Source organism: Macaca fascicularis, chromosome 4 (genome assembly GCF_037993035.2).
Source record: "Macaca fascicularis isolate 582-1 chromosome 4, T2T-MFA8v1.1".
Lineage (NCBI taxonomy): Eukaryota > Metazoa > Chordata > Mammalia > Primates > Cercopithecidae > Macaca > Macaca fascicularis.
Window position 1 is genome coordinate 31669119 of NC_088378.1, and position 23609 is coordinate 31692727.

The 23609-nt window shown below is 36.6% G+C and overlaps 1 protein-coding gene across 5 annotated transcripts in view; it reads right to left on the minus strand.

Annotated features, from left to right (window-relative positions):
• Positions 1–3518: 3518 nt before the first annotated feature.
• The window catches only part of THEMIS (thymocyte selection associated), a 208748-nt gene continuing 188657 nt past the window's right edge, over positions 3519–23609 (minus strand). For 4 of the 5 annotated variants that reach the window (XR_012433424.1, XM_005551773.5, XM_005551769.5 and 1 more), the window contains 2 exons: positions 15428–15563; positions 3519–5361 (listed from right to left, as the gene is read on the minus strand). Coding sequence is in view for 4 of the 5 variants with exons in the window: in XM_005551773.5 (XP_005551830.3) it covers positions 5330–5361; positions 15428–15563 (168 nt within the window). In the remaining variant the exon portion in view is untranslated. The remainder of the gene's footprint in view (positions 5362–15427; positions 15564–23609) is intronic. The other variant, XM_045391557.3, reaches the window with a different exon arrangement.

Below are 23609 nucleotides of genomic sequence, written 5' to 3' on the forward strand. Positions count from 1 at the left end.
TACAGGACTGGGGTGAAGCAGGTCCAGATGATACAAATGAGACGTGCCAATGAGTGACTGATGAGACCCTCAAATCACTCACCCACATTGTTGTACCTGCACTTTTTATTCAGCTTACACTTCCAGAGCTCAGGGTGCGGTTCTCTGTAAACAACTAATAAAATGAAGTGGATTCGTTCATGGATGGGTCAACTTGGTGTATTAGCAGAGGCCCAAATGGATTACTGTTGCACTAGAGCCCTACTTAGGAGTGAGTCTGAAAGACAATGGTGAAGTGAAATCCTCCCAGTGGACAGAGTTGCATGCATCTGGTTGTCCACATTGTGTGTCAACAGAAAACGGCCTGCAATCAGGATAAACATAAACTCCTTGGGAAGTGGCTTTAATAGCAAATGGCTTAGCTGATTAGTTCAATACTTGGATACAGATAGAGCTAAATATGGCGGATAAAAATATCTGAAGAAGAGGATGACTATGAAAATTGGGAAAAGGTGTGAAAATTTTGTATAGCAAATTAGTGTTCAACAGAGAGCATCTGTACTATAAAATCAATTAGATAGGTTAACTCAATCAGTAAATATCAACTAGCCTCTGTCCTTAGTCACCCTGGTACTTGCACAATGGATTCATGAGTGGAGTAACCATGATGGCACATATTACTGTAAGTCCTGGGCCAACAGCATGAACTGTTTCTCACAAAGGCTGACCTAGTTACTGTTACTGTTGAAGTTTCAACTTACCTTCCACAAATACCAATGGTGTTTGTCCCTCTCCCTGATAAGTTACCATCCTTTGAAGAGACAACCTAGTCAGTTGGTAAGAATTTTATTACATTGAATCTCTTTCACCCAAGAAGAATCTATGCTTTCTCATAACTGAAATCAAAACACACTCCAGGTATCAGTTTATTTTTCCTTTCCACAGTGCCTCAGCCAGCACTGCCACAGAGGGGTCACAGGATTTCTGTTCTCCCAACATGATACCCTGTGTAATATCATCTCAGATCAAGTGACACAATTTGTCACAAGGGAGACGCAACGGTGGGATATACCTTTGGGACTCATTTGTCCTGTAGTATGGTACAGAATTTGGAACCTGCTGGCCTCTTGGATTGGAACAAATTTTTGAAGGTTCAGCCGAGGGATCAGCACAGTAGTATAATCCATGCTCTGGGGTACCCTTAGGATCAGGCTGGAAAGATTAGGTTGGAGTTCTTATGAAACCATGTATTTATCTAGATCATTCTCCTATCCTGGTTCTGCTTCTTCCACTTCCATACAGATTTCTCCTAAAAACACTCCAATAAACCACTGAACGAGTATCTTCCCCCTTAACCTGTGCTTCTAGGGAACCTGAGCTAAGATAATAAGGACTAGATAGGTATTGGTCATGGTACATAAGAGTGGAAGTGGGAAAGGAAGAAAACTCAAAGAAGAAAAGATGCAAAACTCCAAAACTAAAATTCCTTGATCTAACATTTTATATATAATTTAGAACATATACATATTATAAAATAATAACAGATAAATGTATTGAGGACTTACTTTTTGCCAGACAAAGCTCTAAGCACTTTACATATATTCATTCATCAAATTATCACAACAACTCTACAATGTAGATTCTATTTTAGTCCTATTTTATATATATGTAGGAATTTGAAGCAGAAGGAGGCTCACACACCTACCCAAGGCAACCCAGTAAACAGGGAATCAGTATTCAGACCTGGGCAGTCTGGCCCGAGTTTTCACATTCCTAACTTTAATCAGTTCATTCAGCAAACATATACTGAGTGCCAGATATATGCCAGATACTATTCTAAGTGCCTGGGTGTAGTGCAGAAACCAACAAGAAATCTTGCCTTCAGGGGGTTTACAGTCTAGTGTAAAGGAGACAGAAAAGAAATAAGATATGTAAAAGACATTACTTGTTAGATAGAATAAACTATTATGGAGAAAATTAAGGCAGGGAAGGAGATACAAAGACTAATAAGAGTTGAGACTGCAGTTTGAGATAGGGTGGCCAGAGCAGGCCACACTGAGAAGATAATATGTGGATAAAGCCTGAAGCAAGTAAGGGAGTGACCTCTGTGGAGAGGAGAGCAAACTGTGTTCCAGGCAGGGAGAACAGCAAATGCAAAGGCCTCAGGGTAGGACTAGCCCTGGCACAGTTGATAAATAATGGTGTATTAGTCCATTCTCACACTGCTAATAAAGACATACCCAAGACTGGGTTATTTATAAAGGAAATAGGTTTAATTGTCTCACAGTTCAGCATGGCTGGGGAGGCCTCAGAAAATTTATAATCATGGCAGAAGGGGAAGCAAACATATCCTTCTTCACATGGTGGCAGCAAGAAGTGCCAAGCAAAAGTGGAAAAAGCCTTTATAAAAGCCATCAGATCTCATGAGAACTCACTCACTATCAGGAGAACAGCATGGGGGAAACTGCCCCCATGACTCAATTACCTACCACCGGGTTCCTCCCATGACATGTGGGGATTATGAGAACTACAATTCAAGACGAGATTTAGATGGGGACACAGCCAAACCACATCAAATGGGAAGATCAGTATGACTTCAGCAAAATGAACAGGAAGAGTCCAGAGAGAGAATGGGAATAGATTGGGTACACCTTTGTGGATCATTTTAGGAATTTTGGCTTTTAGTCTGAATGAGGTAGGACATGACTGTGGTGTGTAATAATAGCATATATTTTAATGAGATCATTCTGGCTCTCACAATCAGAATAGATTGATAGGTAGGAAGGGCAGGAACGGGAAGGATTGTTACAGGATTTTTGCAATAATCCAACAGAGATGACTGAGTTTGGACCACAGCAGTAGAAGTAGAAACAGTCAGAAGTTTTACAATTGTGGAAATATTTTCATGGTAAAATCAAAAGAATACTTTTATTCTATTGGATTTCATTTTTAGTATTCCAGCCTACCGGGGTTATAATTAGATCCTAATTCTGACTTCCCCCAGCGTTTTACACATTTTTTTTCTTTTAGAGGCAACTTGAACCAAGAACCATTGGATAAACACCTAAAAGTCTCATTACGTGTTGACTCTGATCTTAAAACAAACAGTTTTTATATTAAAATCCCGGACGCAAGAGTTGAACTAGCCTATCTCAACAATCACATTTTCCTCTTTCCATTTCTCACTCCTTTCTGACAGCCTTTTCCAAAATTGCTTGGCTGATTCAATTAGGAAGAAGCCAGTATTAACAATTCGTAGTCTTGGCCCCTGTCTATGCAACTTGACCATGCTGTGAAATTTGGTCATTATGATTGAGCTCAGCACTGTAAGTCCATAGGGGATGGAGAGGGCAGGAAGGAAATCTCTCTCCTCCTGGCTTTTTTTTTTTTTTTTTTTTTTTTTTTTTTTTTTTTTAGCACAAGCAATCCCTTCCTTAGTGAACAATTTATTTCAATTCTAGTTAAAGACTATTTTAACCTAATCGTTACAGGAAGATAGTTATCCTAGAGTTAAACATAGAAGAGAACACATACAAATAAAAATTAGGAAATTTATTTTCAACCTTCCCAAATCTCCAATAAGTGAGCATGAAGTTTATTACACTTTTCAATATCAAGACAACTGGAAATGCAGTATGTGAAAGGACTTATATTTAGAAATGTTATATATGATTTCCATTAGAAAGCCCTTGATAATTTACGGCCAAAGGAAGATATGCATTCTCTTAATTTTCTAATCAAAGAATGATACCTATCAAAAGTACAAATTTAATCATTCTCATATTCCAAATGAAAATATTAATTATTCACTATTACTTGAAAAATAACAAATTATATGAGTCTAAAATTACCTAAGGTGCAGTTTGCCAAGGTTGTCAGGTTAAGATTCGCTGTGGCCTTCAATAACCAAATGTGGGGCTTAGAAAAGTTTCTGCTCTAATCTGCACAAACAGGCAAAATAAATAAAAGTAAAACTATCCCATAAAAGTTTAGACATTGTAGATAAGAAATGATATTACCACAATCAAATCACTAAGCAATATTTAGGACATTAGAAATCAGGATTAATTGTCACTTAGAAAAAAAGTAAGGTAAAGTGAGCTTAATCAGAATATAAACATTCAAAAAACTCTAACTGTAATTTTTTTTGTTCAAAAGCTGACTCACAATTTATTGTCTTCAGAAACACTTTGGTACAAAATCAACAAATTTCTCCAAGTAACATAAAATAATTATGAGATAGGATGTTAGCTAACAGATTTTGTACAGAGTATGATCTATGGATGAAGTTTAAGTGTTACTGTTAAATTCCTGTGTAACATTAACCAGATAGCCTGTCTCTTCATTTTGTTAGAGGAAAAATAATATTGCTCCTGTATACTTAATACATAATAAGATAAATTATCAAAATGTGAGAGCTCTTAAAGTAATTTTTATAGATGATGCAACTATAAGAGCATCATTCTAATGTACACTAATTAAGAATCACTTTGGTTTATTGTCAGCCAAATTTATTATATCTCATTACAATTTTATTGCCTTTTTCTTTACATCAAATATTATGATTAACTAGATAATTTTCCTACAATCCTAAGAAACATTCATCTAAAGAATTGTGTGGTACACAGTATATAAAATACTAAGGCATCTTCTCAGAAATCCGGTGAAATTTCAGTCATGAACTTGTTGTGTCATAGAAGAGGTTATGGAAAACTCCTATGACTCTCAATGGCTTTGGTTGTTGGAATTCAAACATATTTATTACAAAGTATATTTTGTAAATACACTGTGAATGTGAAGTCAAACTCCCTTCCACCCTTGATAGGTAGGGATCCCAGTTCCAAGGGATTTGGATAAGAAACCTGGACATTTTAAATCAATCAGATATAATTATTTTTCTGTAAGTTAGTCTTGTTAGGAATGATGATAGCACTAAAAAAATGGCAAAACAAATTTTGGGAAAAAAAGAAAATATTTGGTGAGCTCTTATCCTATTTCAGACTGGTTTTACTCAGAAACTGAAATACAAAATTATTTCTCAATTACTTAGTTGTTGGTAGTAGAAATAAGAACCTGAAAAAAATGTGCATGTTAAATAAATATGTCCTAAAGAACAACAAAACAATACATACAGATTTAGACACAACAGAATAGACTATACGAATTTTATATCTTAGGTTTCTCTAAGTTTTATCTGTTAAAAGTTTTAAGGTTGTTCTCTCCTTTGCAGCGATGAGTCAAGTTTCTTCTGGAGTCCATTGGGGAATATTTGTTTTTCAGCTAGAAGGCTAGCTTCTTTTTTCCCTCCAACATTTATGTTTGTTGACTAAGTGGCTTCTGTCACATCTTGTTATTTTTGATGTTTTTCATTCTTGAATGTTTCTATAAATAAAAAAATAAGAAGCGTTTATCAGAAATATGTATTGAAAATAACCAGAAAGGAAACTGCCCGCTTTCAAATACTGTTGACACTCACATGCATGTACGTTTTTTGAGAAATGGTTGGAAGCAAAGCAGAAAGAGCCAACAAAATAAAACGAAAACAAAACAAACAAACAAACAGAAAAAGTAAGCTCTTCACTCTTCAGAAACAAGGTAGATACTTGTGTGAAGTAGGAGATAATAGCTTAGATGTATAAAGTGTTTTTCCATGGACAAAATGCTTTTCTTTGCCTTTCAGTTCATCCTTATAACAACTCTATCATATGGGTAATGTAAGGTAGAAAACTGAGACCTCAGTGAAGTTGAGACCTCCCCAGCAATCACACAGCTAGTAAGAAGATTAAGCTGATTATGTCTAAAAATGTCTATTTCCAGACTCAACAGTCTTTGGCTGTGGCACTGTGCCTACAGAATAGAATACAAATATAGTGGAGTTCTAAGAACTACAGAGGAGGAAAAGGGTGCCTAATAATTGTTAAACTGAAGAAAAAATCAACAGGCTTCCAGCATAAGTTGTACTATCTAAAGTTCCTAGTTAACATATACACAGACCTGGCATTAACACAAAATCATGTCAGCCTCTCAAATAAAGCAAGCTACGCTATGAATAGGAACTGTACCTGTTTTCCGGTAAGACACTTGATTCCTTTTTACTATGGCTTTATGGAGCATGATGGATGGGTGATTAAAAGAAGCCCTAAAAGTAAGCACTACAAGTGGTCAAGAGGAAGAGAAAACCAGAAATCTCTGTGACCCTCCCTTGCCTCTATTGTACTAGAGGTTAGTTAAGTGCTAGCTGCCCAGACCTGGAGAGAAAGTCTCTGGTCTTTGTTGGTCTTCCTTCTGAGCACTCAATAGCCTATAATTGCCTCCCTCCTTGCCTCCTTCCCTCCCTCCCTCCCTCCCTCCCTCCCTCCCTCCTTCCCCTTCCTTCCTTCCTTCCTTCCTTCCTTCCTTCCTTCCTTCCTTCCTTCCTTCCTTCCTTCCTTCCTTCCTTCCTTCCTTCTTCCTTCCTTCCTTTTTTCCTTCCATTTGTTTTCCTTCCCTTCTTCCCCTCTCCCACTTTCCCTCACTTTCTTCTTTTTTTCTTCCTGCTTCCTCTCTTCTTTTCTTCTTTGAATTATTTTTCTGTCACATTAGCTGTATAACCTAAAGTAATTTACCTAACCTTTATATGTCTCATTTTCTCATTTTTTTAAGGAGAAGGAGAAGGGGGATAATAATGCCCGTCAAATGGAATAGTTGCAAAGATAGAATATGTCAATAAATGTAAAAAGACTAACATTATCTCACCATCTCTTAGTGATTTTCATGATGTGTGTGAAACACAGAAGCAAAATATGCAGTTTCGTGGCTCCTGAGGAGGTCACAGACTAATTGAGAAAGAAGAAAGGTGTTGTCAAAGGAGAAGGAAGAGGAATTTCTCCACATACCATGTTAATTCCCCTAATGGTCTGAATTTACTTTCGTCTGTCAACATTCCCATCAGTACTAACTGGGACTGGAGCTGGAGTGGTCAGTGGGTTGATGCAGAAGAGAACATGGACTGCATGCTCTCCTAGATTTCCTTCCCTCTCCTCATGATCCACTGTCCTCAACGGCTGCCTTTACATTTTTAGATCTTTCTTATATGACAAACAGTAATAAAACCACACACTGTAGAATATACATTTTAGATATAAGAACACAAGATTTTTAGGCAGTATGCCTAGATTTAATTCCCACTTCTATCATTTACTATCTTTGTGACTTTATCTATAAAAAGGAATAACAGCAATATTTCTTCCTTGCAGTGCTGCTTTTCTTAGGGAGCAGGGGGATGGGATGAAGGAAAATGCAGTAAATGAATTGTAGTACAGAGAACTGGAATCTGAAGACCTAGGTCTGATTCCTGCGTCTACAACTTAACTGGCTGTGTGTCTTGAGGACTCTCTGAATTCCATTTCCTTATCAGTGAATACGTTTTCATTATAATAACTGAATCAGCCAGGCGCAGTGGCTCACGCCTGTAATCACAGCACTTTGGGAGGCCAAGGCGGGTGGATCACCAGGTCAAGAGATCGAGACCATCCTGGTTAACACTGTGAAACCCCGTCTCTACTAAAAAAAAAAAATACAAAAAATTAGCCGGGCGAGGTGGCGGGCGCCTGTAGTACCAGCCACTCAGGAGGCTGAGGCAGGAGAATGGCGTGAACCCTGGAGGCGGAGCTTGCAGTGAGCCGAGATCGCGCCACTGCACTCTACAGCCTGGGCGACAGAGAGAGACTCCGTCTCAAAAAAAATAAAAATAAAAAAAAATAACTGAATCATAGAGAATTGAGGAAATATCAAATGAAATAATGAGCTTGCAAGTGCTTTGTAAACTGTAAAGTGCTACAGAAATATTACTTGCCATTGCCATCTCAGAGTCACATAAAACTATTAAAAGCATGCAGTTTGAAAGTTCAATCTGTCATCTTGACAGTTATTAGTCTAACTTTCCCTTGTCAATAAGCAGATTTAAGATAGTACACAGTTAAGCAGAAAAATGGGAGTTGAGGTAATTAAAATAATTAAATTATTTCCAAATAAAAGACTGGGATTTAAACAATCTTAGTTTTAGAAGGGACCTTAGAGGTCAGCTCACCCTGCCTGATCTAAACCCAATCTTTACCCAGTGCAGTGGTCCTCTAAATTACATCTATGCTCTGGTGGCAAGCTCTAGTTGACAGAGCAGGAGATTCCACATTGAATAGAAATTGTTTCTTGCATACTAACTTTCAAGAAATCTCAAATTGTGCAATAACTTTTTTTTTTTCTGACAATAATTTAGGTTTTAAAATCCAAAGAGATTTAAAGTCTTTATCTTTTTGGCATTCATCACCCATTCCTTTTGGAAATGTCACAAGTTCAATAAGGAGGTGATGATTCTCATGTTGAAATGAATATTCACTGAACCAGTTACTCAGTTGATCAGACTAACTGAAGTACTTGGAATCATGTAGACAAGTTTCCTTGTAGATCAAGTAAAGTATTTCATTCATAGAAGAGTAGACATAGAATGGAGTTTCATTTTGCTTTTCTCTCTCAAAATTACAGGCTAAAGAAGTGTCCTTCAATGGTCAGAATTATATCTTTTTAAGAATAACCTACAAAATAAAGTTATAAGCATAAAATTACATGGGTAATTATTGGAATAAGAAGGTTAAAGTGAAAGAAAATTTCAATTTCCTCATACTTTGGAGGAATCAAGCTGAAGTATGTTTAAAAGTAATTTACATTCTCTTATAAACCTGATGTTTCCTAAAGTGTTAGTTTGAAGGAAAGCTATTCCCTTTTCACTTTTCTTTTGGGGAACTTTGAGTGCCAGTCCCCTGAAATTGCTCAATGTGATGGTGAACACTCAAACCTGCCATGAACCATCTTTCTCTTTTAGGATGCAACTTGATTGTGGTTTTTTGGAGAATCTTCTGAAGAGTTTCAACTGGATTTTCATTCATGTTTTCATATTTGTACCCATAATTAACTCCCCTTTCCTTAGTATCTTTTGTAATCAAATTGTGGGCTGAGACTGAACAAACAATACAAGTTAATAGCTGCTTTATTTACCCTCTCATTTGAAGTGATTGAGTATTGCATCTTGTTTCAGAGATAAGTCTTCTATTTGTACTCCTGGCAACTGTTTTTGAATACAGAAAATGTTTGATAGAATCCACACATAATCTGTCAAACACAAGATAGGAGTCTGGGGTTCATTTCTGTATTCAAGAAATACTTACTGTGAACCTCTTATGAGCCAGACACTTTCCTGTAACCTGAGGATAGAGCAAACTGATAAAAACCCCTGCCTTCGTAGTGACCTTATGTGGAGTAGGTGACCAATAACCAAAATAAAAAGGACACTGCAAAACATGTTAGAGAGCATAAAGGAGGCAGATAGTGCCAGACAGGAGGGTTATAGTTTTAAAATAAGGTGATCGCCAAGAAGGTAACCATTGAATAAAGACCTAAAGGAAGCGAATCTGAAAGCCACATGGATCTCTGGGGAAAGATTATGCCATTTAGATAAAATAGTCTGTGACAGCCTGGAGGATGGAGCTCTCCTAGGGTTTTTGAGAAACAGCAATGAGGCCAACATATCCAGAGTAGTGAGAAAGGAGAAGTAGAGAGGCCACTGGAAGACATTGAGGAGAGGAGTTACACAATCTGACTTAAGATTATTATACTTACTCTGGCTGTTGTGTTGGGAATGGACACTATGGGCCACGTGTAGGAGCAAATAGACTAGTTAGAAAACAAGTGCAAGAATCCAGATGAGAGACAGTGGTTGATAGCAGCAGATAGTTTAGACTTGGTTGGTAGTATTAGCCATGGAAAAAAAAAATGGGCGTATTCTAGATGTTGTTTGAAGATAAAGCCAACCAGGCTTTCTGGTAGAGTGGGTGTGATAAGTGAGAAGAAGTGAAGGTTGTTCACAATTCTTCTAGTGCATTATTTTTCAAAATGTGATCCATAGAACCCCTACAGCAGACTCACCTGAGATACACTGAAATACATCCCCGTGGTATACCTGAATCATACTTTTTCTCTAAAGGGCCAGACAGTAAATATCTGTTACCATTACTTGACCGTGCTGATAGAGCACTAATGCAGTCATACACAATGTTTAAATAAATGTAGATGTGTTCCAATAAAACTTTATTCATAGACATTAAAATTTGAATTTTATAAAATTTTTACATGTCAAAAATATTATTTTTAAATATTCTTTAACATTTGAAAATGAAAAATTAAACATTCCTGGCTCCCCAGCCATAAAAATCGGGCAATGGGACCCATTAATATTTTATCCATAGGCCATGATGCTTTTCCAACTCTGCTCTAGAGAATAGATCCCAAGAATATACATTTTTAGCATACACATTAAGCGATATTTTAAAACACAAGAAATTCCGTGTAAGATAAGTATTTTTATTCTAATTTTAAAGATAAGAAAACAAAATCACAAACAAATGTGACATTCTTTGAATTAGAGCTTAGTCTTGGGTCTGTCTCATTACAAAACTTGCACTCTCTACCATCCCCCAGCACCTCGTGGAATATTTTCCCAGGGGTTAATATTTCTGTTCAACCATAGATGGAGCACAGAGCAGAGTAAAAAGAAAACAAAAAGATTGCTTTGCCTAGAGAACTGTTTTTCCCTCTCAATATGGTACACGGTTTTGTTTTATAATTAGCATTCTGCTGATGAGATCTCTCATTGGTGAAGGCTTACGAGTAAGATTTCCATGTAAAGCAAGCACTGCAGGAAATAAATTAATCTCTAGGGAAGAAGAGGGGCGAGGTTGTCAGTGCTCACACAACTTCCTAATAGGAAATGATATTTCAGAATTGTTCAAAGAATGAAATGGCTATGGGTTGTCCTCGCAGCACATTCTTAAACATTTAAATCGTCTGAGAAGAGGGAGATAGGTTGCTATAAAATGAAGAGCAATCTTATAACATTTTTCTTTAGGGTGTCAGTATTTCCAAACTAAAATAGCCTTATCTAGAAATGTAAAATAAATTCTACTAATATAATTATTTTGTTTATATTATTAAATATCTGCATTGATGTTAAATATAAAGATGAAGGGACAGATTTTTAAATCATTGGTTGAAAATCATACAATATTTTAAATAACAGATTTTCTAGACTTTGGAATAAAAGTAATTTTTGCACTTAGAACACTACTTAGAATAAACCTGAATTTGAGGTGTTTCTTCTTTAAAATTAAGAGACAACAATGTGTTGTATGATCTAAACTACCTACCTCTTGATCCCATATAATCAGCCTTTCAATTAAGGTCTTTAATATAGAACCCCCAACTTGTCTAATCCTCAAAATGGTCCCGATAGGAAACTACTTATGTTTTATTTTCCATGATACAAATAGGATCTGAAGTTTATGTTAAGCATTTATGTTAAACTAAAGCTACAGAATCATTCTTTATTCTCTAGCTTCGACCTTGGCCTAAGTGGAGAGCTTTCCCAGGGAGTTTGTTTTTTTCTGACCTGTTTAAATTTCCAAATTAAGTAAGATCTTAGATGTGGTGAATTACCTGTATGTGAGTCTCAGAGATAAGACCATTTGAGTCCAACAATTTCAATGCTCTAACTCAGAGTAAGCCATAGGATCACAGGCTTTTAGAACTGATAGGGCATACAGATTATCTGGTATACCCACTATTTTGATGGAGAAAGTCAAGCTCAGAGAAATGAAATGGCTTCTGAAAGGCTAAGAATCCAGGTTGTGGTAGAACTGGGACTCAAACTTGGAGTGCCTGGGTTTCATTTTCTAGCCCAGGGTTTGTCTTACTACCTGACTAGTCTAATTTATGAAGGACAAACAGTAGCACAGATTTAGTCTAAAGTTGTAGGGAAAATTCAAAGACCACAGTCAAAGTTACAAAAGGAAGAAAATCGCATTGGAAAATATGGATCAGGAGAGTGTAACATTTGCTTATTAGAAAACATTTATGTTTATGTAGGACAAAAACAAATAAGCATATTTAAAAGGTCATCCTTCCTGGCAATGATTTGAGTTTCTAGAGAGACATAAGGAGGAAAAAGGAAAATGGCCCCTTGTTTAGCCCAGAAGATAACTGGAAGCAATGGCAGCAATTAATGAGTGACCCACATAATAATCAGATCCTCCTCAGAACTGAATAATCATCCTCTTGTACCTAATGGCTGTGCCCTTGGCTGAAAAAAGCCACATTGCCCATAACCACAGACTCTCCTCAGGGACAGCTGCATCCAATGATTGTTTGATGCAGGGGGTATAAAATTCTGTTCCCCACCGGCTAATTCAGGACAACCCTGAAGAACCATGCCAACTCCAGAGCTCCCTATGGGATCAGTTGAGGTCTTTGTTGTGACTATATCATGATTCAATTTTTCCCTCTGCCCAAATCTGCTTCTGGGACTCTGCCTCAAGTGCTGTTCCTCAGAGCACTTCCCAACCAACTTTCCACATGTAAATCAGCCCAGGGAACTGGATGCAGCAAATAGTACAATGAAAACATTTCCACTTAACACACTAAAAATAGACCTTAAGCTGAATAAACATTGAAGCCCTATGCTCCTCCTCCGCTATTGCTGCTGAAGTAAGATGGGGAAAGAGTCCATTAGGGAGAATCAGGGAATCCATGTCTCTACACAATTGGAGTGTTTCTTTTACTGTGAGGAATCAGTGACATTATCAAAGACGGTTTCTCATCCCCTCCAATGTTCATAGAATTCACAAAGGCCATAACATCTCCAAGAGCATACTGTTCTCAAAGGCAAAAAACGCAGACAGAAACTCAGAGACTAAAAGATCCATAACATGAAGTGGCCACAGCCAGCAATTTACAGAGCATATCGTAGGAAAACAAAGTTTTCCTTAGCAACCAATTTGTAAAGATTCAGTAGTTAATTATTATAGCTTGACTTCATTGTAGTTTACTATGTACTATACTTTTACCTATTTGATCTAATATAATCTTCAAAAAAAAAAAAAAAAGCCCATGGTATAGCACTACTAGTAACTCAATTTTACAAATAAAGGAATAGTCTTAAATAACAAATTGCTCATAGTCCATAGCTACCTAATGGGGAAACCAAAATGTTAAACCAGAAATCTCAGTTCAGCCTCTAAAGGTCTGTGCTCATTCTATCACTTAATCATCCTACTTTCAGATAACATATTTTAGTAATTTATGGATAAAATAACATGTAGAATTAATAGTAATGTTCTTAAAATAAGGCATGGGCATCACCAAGCAACCAGAGTGAATCAAGGACCCACAGAAAAAGGTTGTCTAGAATCTGGTGAAATGTTTTCATCAATTTCTTAGTGAAGATGTCAGTGGCTGGCAGCACTGCTCCTAAGTGAGGATTTACTGTACTCTTGGCTGGAATAGAGTCTTATTACACAATTCATGTTCAGTCATTCACAGTAAAATTTTAGTTGTTGACATTGAAGACCAAGATAAATAATTTCCTTAGTACAATTATTAGATACATATTTGAAAAAGCTCCACCCCATTTAATTGAAAGAATTAGGTCTGGGTATCCCAAAAGAGCAACACTAGAAAAGCAAAGCAGCACCCCTATCTTAATTAGGCTTTTTTTTTTAAGTCTGTGATATGCTACAAAGTCTCTGCAACTGTTACTCTCATCAAAGATAATTTAGGAAATGACTGACTTATGTCTAAGCATTAGAAAGAGGAGAAAGCTCAGAAAAGGCCTAATCTACCCATCCTGAACTCAAAGAAGGCTACTACATATTCCATGAGCTATCCATGTGAAGTATGGTAAATGTTAAGTATGGCTCCAATGAGTCTTTTTTTTTGGAAATGAAGAACATATCCTATATGATATAAGATAAAAATAAGGTTTGAAAAATTATATTTTTGCTCTACTCTACTTTTGTATTTTTATATATAGAATTATCACACAATTATAATCCATAAGGAAGAAAGACTGTAATTATTGCATTTACAAATGGGAAAGCAAATAAAAATATTGCCAAGATGTTCATACTGGGTAATTTCTAAATAAATGGATGTTAAAATCAAATTTATCTAGGAAAGGAGATTCCATTTTACTCTCTTGAATGAAGTTAGGGAGTCCCACTTGCCTTGAACCACTGCTTTAATTCCAGGTCATTTTTGTCCCTAAAATCATCACTTACAAGTAATACGTTCAACGTTGGTGCTTCTCTGGTCTGTAACATACGCTGTACTACTCACTCAGGGCACAAAGCTGGGACTACTGCTGTACCATCCCAGAAAGATTCACATACAAGAGAAGATTAGATAACGTTTCCCTCTGATTGAAACAAAAACTTTGATCTCAGGAATTGTGTTATCTGGTACTCTTTAAAATCCACAATCTTAAAGAAAAAAAAAACAGGTTCCAATGAATTAATAATGGCTTGAGACTCAATGCGCTGCAGCAATTTTCACTGCCGTGGTTGTTTCTTTTATAGTCACACTTGATTAGTATTAGAAATGTGGAGGAATTGCAATATGCATGGTTTTCAAAGCCCTTTACAGAATTTCATTTTTCTCACTAGGAAAGAGTCAATGAAAAGGTAATAAGAAAAGCTCTCTGGGACGTTTTTATAGGAGTGTCAGAAGCCAGTAAGCTAACTACATGAAAGAACCCAGATCGTGCAGACAGCGTTTGGAGCAGAAACACTTCAGAGACTTTATATCTAGTATTTTGACTTTTACATGTCCTTGGAGAAGAAAGTGTGCTAGCTACAAAACCAAATAAGGATGAGAAAGGAGGAAACCGTATGCTTAAGAATAATTACAGTTTCAATTTTCATAGGAAATACATGTGAAGTTTCAAAGATAAAGTGTAATAGAAATTGAGGGGGTTTGGTGTGTCTAAAATATTGGCAAGAAACAAACTTCTTATTTCCCTTGCTAGCTCATCCCAAATTTCCGCCATATGAAAGTTAGTCTGGGTAGCTTAATTGAATGCTATCAACTCCTCCACAAGTCCATTTGCTTTTGTTTTGCACTCAGTGGAGATGAAAAATATCAGATCACAATCCCTATAAACTGAACCATCATAATTCAAGCTTGCATTCAATGACTTATCTGACACTTCTTTAAATTTAAAACATCCCAATTATTTTAACCTCTTTTCAAGACAGTAATTCTTCTTGTTCATTGTTCTAGCAAAAATATCAAAATATTATTATCAAAAAAGTACAAGCAATCTTAAAATATTTCATTGGCCATGAAAGCCATAAAGGAGGTGAAAAATCTAATAATGGAAAACAATAAACATGACTATTATTATTGTGAGTGTTCAACATCATGCTTCACATAAAACTTCATTTCAATGTGATCTGCAGAGCAGGGTGATTACTTTGGCTGAGTCATATATTCCAAACAAAATAACAGTAAGAATCTGTCCATTGCACCTTTGTCATGTGGACAGTCAAACTACCGTGGTTTAACTGACCTATAGTCACATCAGTACCTGCTACTGCCGTGGCCCCACGGTTGCTCCTCTCTTTCTCTTCATCCACCAAATCATTCTGACTACCAACCGGTACTTTCGAATCCAGGCCAGCTTGATTTGGGTGAAGTTTCTTGGTTATGTCTACGTGATGACGCTGAAATGACACAAGTCAGAGTGACTGATTTCACAAGTAAATTGCCAGTCCAAAATAAATCCTTCGCAGAAATATGAAAGATTTATCACATGGCAATTCATTTCTGTATGTCTGAAACAGAACATTTGACATGTCAAAGCAAGTTACAAATTATATGTTCATCAAGATATTTTGGAAATCAAGGTGTACAATTTTTGAAGCAATCTAAGTAACTAGAATAAGAAATAATTTTTGGCATAGAAAACCATCTTCAAAGACCATTTGTGTATATTACTTTCTTCTTGTGAAGCTTTTAAAATATTTTTCATTTAGAACATTTTTATTTAGTTTTTATTCTTATAGTTAACTAACCCAGCACTTCATTATATATTACATAATTTCATATTATATGATCAAAAGCAGATTTCATTTATGTATCATCATACTCTTTATGTAAAACAAATCATAATATCTACTATAAATTAACCCACATTTTTTATCAGCATTATGCAAATTTGACAAAGCTCCTCTAGTCAATTTCAGAGTAATAATTCATCATAACAATGAATTATTAAGGCACGGCATCAATGGTCCCCATAACTCATCTCACATGTAAGAGATGTCACAGCATTTGACATTATACTGACACACTGTATGCTTCAAAAGAATCATCAGATGGGAACAAAAAGTGAAAACTTCAATTGGAAATTAAACTTCCAGCACTTAATTAATTCATACCCAAGTCCAGATTGGAAGTTTATCAATTTGAATAAGATTACAGAATATGTGAAGATTCTTAGAGTCAATATTATCTTGTCAATTATGGCCATTCAGACTAGCCATGTTGGCTCACTAAAGGATAGTATAATGGACACTTTTCCTGTAAAGTTTCTCCTATAGACCGTATATTGCATGAAATTCATTGAAAGCTTGATTTTATAAAATCAGCCGCTCTTAAAGCTTGAGAAAGGCCAATAAGGAAATTAGGCTTTAGAATGATTAAGTAATTCACTTGAGTTAACAAAATGAACAGTGCTGAGCCTTATGATATGAATCCTGAACCTCGGACAGTGTTCTTCATGATTGATTTCTTGAGATTTTTAATGCAGTGGACTGGATGCCCAGGTAGCCCTCACTCTTCACTCCTCTCTATATCCATGTCCTTTCTACAGAATTTTGCAGTGCCCTCCTATTCTGACTTTTGGCCTATTAATGTGGCTTCTTCTGGCCCAACAGGATATTGACATAGAGGCTTGAAAGAGGCTTGCACAATTGTTTTTGCTCATTCCTTAACTTCCACTATGCCATGAGACTATGCCTAGACTAGCTGGCCACAGATTGAACATGAGATGGAGAGTTAGGTCACCCCAGTTGTCCAAGCTGAAGCAAACAACAGCCAGGGGAGCCCCAGACATTTGGGTGAAACCAGTCTAGATCATCTGAGACCAGCTCAAGTCAGCTGAATTCCACAGCTTCATGAGCAAAATGAATGTGATTTTGGTCGTATGCCATTATGTTTTTCGGGTGGTTATGCAGCATTGTATGCTGATAGACAACTGGTACATTCAACCACCATCTATCTATAGTATCCCAGATAATGGATGTGGTGTGAGAATACAAACATAACATGACATTCTCTCAGACTCCAAATTATTAAAACACAATTTCTTACATTGTTTATGCAGATAATTAAAATAGAGTGTGGTAAGTCATTTGCAGATATTTCTCAAATTCCTTTTCTAATGGCAAAGGAAGGGATCCTAGCGATACTACAAAAGACAGCTCACAAGATCAGTTTGGATGTTGGTATTGACTAGAACTAAACCATCCCGCTTGTTTATTTTTAGCTCCTCCACAGCCCACAGAAACATAAGTCCATCACTGTAATTTTTAAAATTTATTGTCAGGCCTCTATTATCATGTAGTTTTTGGAAAGAAGCAGATTTCAGTATCCAACTACTTTCCTGATTCTGAATTAGACACCTTTGAAAAGGTTATTATTATTTCAAGTTATGACATGAGTATTAAATCATAGTTTCTCAGAACTGAGCAAGGCAATAGATTAAAGAAGGAATAAGCTTCATGTTTGTTCATACCAAATTCAATTGAAAATATTAAAACATTGAGGGAAAGTTAAGAATTCATGCAAGTTATGTATATTCTAATATATTCCAGACTGAAAATAAAAGAAATGCTGAGCTTATTTACTCATGAAAGGATTTTTGTGAAAGCCTGAGAGAGAAAACAACCCCTTGATCAGAATAGGTTCTGAATTGTAAAGGTCCTGTGCTTCCTGGTGCAAACCTCTGGCAGACTGGACATTTTATAAACATATTAGTGTTTCAGTAATTAAGAGCCTCATTTTCCTGGAAACAGTTCCCACATGGAGTCTCTTCTTAAGTAAGCCCTGTCAGATTTTCCGACTTTTCTTTTACGTTACATATTATAGCCAAGCTGCTGTTCCCAGGTCCTAATGTAAAGGGAGATAGGTGTCTCTTAAGTTATTGACCCTGCCACACTCCCTCTTCCTTGTTTACTTAGCCCCTCCATCTAGTTCCCTGGGTCTGCACATTATACCCTGGCATCTCTTTTCTGCTACAATAAAATTCCTACAGTGTTTCATTCTTAATTACCCAACTGCCCTCCACTAACCCTCAATTCTCTCTTCCCTCTCCCCTTTCCTATCTCTCAAATTCTTCCATCATGCCTTGATAACTTTGCTTCATGGTTTGCAAACTTCACTACATATTCAACTTCTTTTCTGAACATTGTCTCTACCTTCTTACCCTGACTAAAATCTCATTCTTCTTTGAAGACACCACTTCCTCTGTGAATGATACCGGCTGCTTATTCTTCCTCATCCCCGTTACCCTTAAGTGGAGGATCCCCTTCCCTGAGTGTTGTCCATTGCACCTTACCTCCTTGCAAATGTGCCTGCTGCTTTGATATTCCTGGCGTCTAGCTATGCGCCATCTCTCTTCTTGTTGGTATCATCTCTCTACTAATCTCTATGCATCTTTCAAAAGAAGTCTTTGGCACCTGGACTGTTGTCCAGCATCTGATGTAGCCTCAGCATCGCCATGATCTTGGACAATATCCACATCTACATAAACATTCTATCTTATTCATCCCTGGATCTCCTTATTACAAATGAACTTCTCATTCTTTCTAACTCATGCTTTCAGTCCCAAGATCACATTTGAAGTCTATCATCAGCTGAAATGTTTCCACCTCCAATATTAAGTATGTTCCTCTTTCACTTCTTCTCCTATCCTCAAGTTTATTCCCTCCACTCCAGCCAAATCACCTTCTCTACGACTGCTTTTTCCACAATTTCTGCCAAGGCTATTCGTGGACTTCACTGGCATCTGAGATCCACTAATCCCTTTACTTTCTCTATATCCATCACCCCCTTGCTCTTTTTCCTTTCTTCTCTACCCAGCATCCATTTCTGTTCAGAAACTTCAACCTGGCCAATAACCGGCCAGACTTCAACTTGTTTTACCTCTCAGCAGCATCTGACATGTCTGGTCACCTCCTTCTTTTGGCTTCTGATGTTCCTCCTACCACTCTGAGTGCTTATTCTTAGTCTCCTTTGCTGGAGTATCCTTCTTAACCAAACATTGAGTGTCAAGAGGTCTCAAGGTTCTGTTATTCTCCCAGTTTTCTTTTTACCATTCCTAGATAATTTCAGCAATCATGTGGCTTGACCTACCACCTGTACGTTTATGACTCCAGTGGGGAGGTAGAGATTTATGAAATGAGATGAGGTGTAGAGAGGCAGGAGCTTGTATGCCTTAGTAAGCACTCTGGACTCTAATTCTAACATCCTTTCAGGTCCACAATCTCATCACACTTCCTTCCTGTCTGAAGGCTTGGCTATTCTGTTTGCCTAGGACATTCTTAGTAAAATTTCCCCCTTAATATTACGAAGGCTTGGGTTCCTGCAAGTATCACTCACTGTATAAACCTTAGCCAGTGCCCTATTTTCTAGTCTTTGTGCACCTTGTACTTCTACTGTAATGTAATTTTTATAATTACAATCAAATAATAGCTGTTTTCATGTTTAATGTCTATCTCCCTGGCTAAAATAAAACTCCCTGGAAGTAAAAACTATGCATGCCCTGTTCACTGTCCCGAGCTCTTATCTCAGGGTTTTAAATATAGTAGGCATTAAATAACTACACATTAAATAAATAGGCAAATTCATGAATAAAACATGACTTAATTTTTATGACTTTTTCTTTAGCCAGTTATCAATAGCCACTGTATAGTCACACTCCCATGCATAAGCAAGTTTGTGTATATCATCACTCCTAACAGTACTGCTTATCATTATGTGTTGGTAGATAAAATGCAATTACATTTTACCTTGTTTTATCTATAAAAAACACATATTCCAAATCCTGTGCTTTTAAATAAACTCATTACTGAAATCATGCAGAACTATATACAGTATCCCATATAGCTCTGAATCAAATTACATTGGTCAACCATCTATGGAAGTTATAAATCTGAGAATTGTTATGTTAGAGAAAGTGAAAATTGAGAACTAAGTATGTAAACACAGCAGCCTCTATTACCCTAGGTGTGTGAATGTGGTCTGACAACAACTGGAGAAATAAAACCCTCTGTCAGGTCCTGCTTCTGTGATGTCAAGTCTTCAACCTGAAGGTTGGGTCCAGAGGAAAATAAGAAAATTAAAATGTCTGCAAAGAATGGAGAGGAACATAGATAAATTTGAACTGCCATGCATCAGGCCTCTGTGACCACGCTGTAGTTGTACTTCAAAAATAAGGTTCTGTTTATTCTATGTAATTTCCATTTAACTTGTTATTAGAAATGAATCATTACAATCCTGTCTGCTAATTTGAAATGACTATTAAATTATTTTTATGTATTTCTTGGCTTGTAGTTTGCACGTTGTTTTTAATATTCCTGCTAAAGGTAATGATGCAATTATAAGGTACTGAATATTTGTCTCACAAAGAAAGGAACAAATAAGTATTACCAAAAAGTTAACCAAGATGTCCACGAAAAAAAAAATGGAAAGAGCTCTTCAAATCTTTCATCTCATAACTAAGGCCATGCCGTTGAGTAAAATCATACTTTTTCAATTTATTGAGATTCCTAGTTCATGATTGTATTTATTTGTACCCCTTCTCCCCAAGGGCAAATGGTCATGTTTTTCCTTAGAGAGGTACAAAGGACCTGTCTTCACCAGGGACTGTACATCACTCATATTTAAAGCAACATGAAGTATCCTAGATAAAGTACTTTACTTTTTACTTTGTAAAAAAATCAATCCTCTGCTGACTATAAAAAGCAACCTCCCTCTCTGCTTATATAAACACTGCTACTTTCCACTGCCTGTACTTTTTCACTTCAGAAAGTACATTTAAGTGAAGAAATTTCAAGTGATATTTGAGAAGAAATCTCTCATTAACTAACTTTCTTCCAGAGAATTAAATTCTACTTAAAATAAGAACAATGGCAATAATTCAGAGACTATACATAAATAAAAGAGAATATAGGTTTGCTGGGGATATGCAAATGATCATTCTATAAAAGCATTCTGTATGTAATCTGTCTTCTACTGTGTATGTGTGTGTGTCTGTGTATGTATGTCTCTATGTGTGTTCTCTTCTGTTTATTACCTAGTTGAATCACCATAAATAATTTAGAAGATAATTAAGTGTTTTATATAAAAACTAATTAATTTCTTATTGTGTATTATAAAGGTCCATAATATAACAGAGACAATTTTTTTTTTAAAAAGCAAGAATATAAACTGAAAAATAATCTAAAACTGACCATCCATATAGACAGTCATCTCTTTTGGGCAATATTCTGAGGTTTCCTACAATGATTCATATATACTCAAACTGCCCTTTCTGCACAGAATGTCTTCTTTACACCAATTCAAAGAGATCCTTCTGAGCTTGTTCAACCCTATCCCAAAGACATGCTATCTTTTGACCCTTTCCTGTCCCTTGCAACCTTATGTTGTTTACAGAGGGTTTGCTCAAGCCTGTGTTTGGCAGGCCTTGGTTCATCAGCTCATCAGAAGCTCATTTCCCCTTTTCTGCTCCTCCTGGAGCTTTAGACTGTGACCTTCCCAGGTGAGATTCCTTGCTGGCATCAATTACCCTCCTTGGCTAGTGATCCTCCTCCCTGGACCCTTCACACCTTCTTATTCAAATGTGACCTTGCTGGCTAGGTCTGGGCTGGCAGTTGATCAGGAACTTCACCAGCAGTCACAGGTGTTTGCATGTGGCTTGACGCTAAGACATCCTTGGGCCCAATAGTGGTTAACAAGAAGAACAGACTCTTCCTTCTGTGCTTATTCCAAGTACCTCCAGAAAGTCAGACATTTGATAGAGTTGGTATCTACCCTGACCTTTTCTTGGGTTGGAGGAAAGACAGTAAGCCTACGGAAAAGAAAGATGCCTGAATCTATTTCCCTAGTTGCCTAATAAGAGAAGACAGCACCCCATCTGAATCCTACAAAGACCTCTTCTTGGACTGGCTGGGACCAGACCCAAGAAAAACCATCCTTGCTGTAACTGATTAGAAATTGTCTCACATATCATACATCAAATATCTTACTGTATCCCCTGGGAAAGAAGTTCCTCATTACTATTAAGATTATTTTATACTTCACTTTAAAAATATGTTTCAAGACTATATCAAGCATTAAAGTAAGAGATTAACAGTACTCATATTTCAGATATAGATTTCACTTGCATCGTCCTCTATTTTCCCTGATGAAAACTGGGATCTAGGTAATTTGATATCTAGAAGTCCCACCATCTTGGTTTACGTTGATTTAATCACCCTCTTGGAAAAAATCAAATCCTAGTTCATGGATGTGGGAAGAACTCAATATAATCACATACTTTGATTGAAATGAGTTGAAGTATTTTCATCTACAATACTTAGGTGGAGAACCTCTTCACATACTTCCATCAAGCTCAAATCAATGTGCTTCTTGCTACTCTAACATTCTGTGAATTTAGCCAAAGATGAAATGAAGATTTGAAGCAAGGCTTAGCCAATACTTCTTACTTTAAAATGAGATCTGAGTAGACAGCTAATCTGTACAATTATTATTCTTAAGGAGATAAACAAAAATTCCTTCTACCCTCAAAGAGGTTAGCTTTGTCACTCCAGATATTGGACAATCATGCAAAAGAATTTGCTATTTTAGAGACTCTGTGGCAAGTCCCTCCTGTTCAAATTGCCAAAGTTGGCTTACTCAAAATGCTGATGTAATGCACCCTGGAGCAGCTCTTTGTGTAGTGATAAATCTTCTTCCTTATTTTGTCTTCCTGAAAATTTGGAAGTAATTAATTTGCATGATTATTGTCATAACTTTCAAAGCTCCTATTTTAACGGGAAATCATAACTCTTAGAGTCTGTGAGTGTAATCTGTGGCCAAAGGGCAGGAAGATTAATCTTATTTTAAATTATGAAAATAGAAATTACAGTGGAATCAACGATGTGACACATTTTTTGTTAGATGAGATTTTGGAGAAATTAGTTTTGAATTAGTGGACATATGAATAGCATTTGAACAGTGTCCAGCCGGGTGACAGTTGCTGCAGATGGCAGACGGAAACTGTGGTATACTTTATAATAGGTCTGTCTGTATCTAGGAAAATTATTCTCAATTCATTTCTTAAAAATTACCTTTGAAATCATCTTAGCCTTCTGGGTATTAAAACGCAGGTTTTCACATGAGTCTTTAAAAGGTATATGTCCTGGCAATCTGATTTAAAACATTGTTGTATTATTATTTGAGCTAGAAATGATTTTGATGAGTATGACTCATCTCACTATTTCTTCAAGCCTTCAAATTACTGTATATAAACTATTGAATGGCATTCTTGCTACCAAAGTGTTGCTAAAATACAAAATGCATGTGCTGTTGTGAATAGGTGCCCTGTATAGGATGTGGTCCTTGGAGCCTGCTTTCTATCTCCTCAGCTCAACTTAAGCCTGGCAACATTTCTTTGAAATCTCTTCCCATAAAGGCTGCTCTTCCGACCTCCTCTAATTCACAAG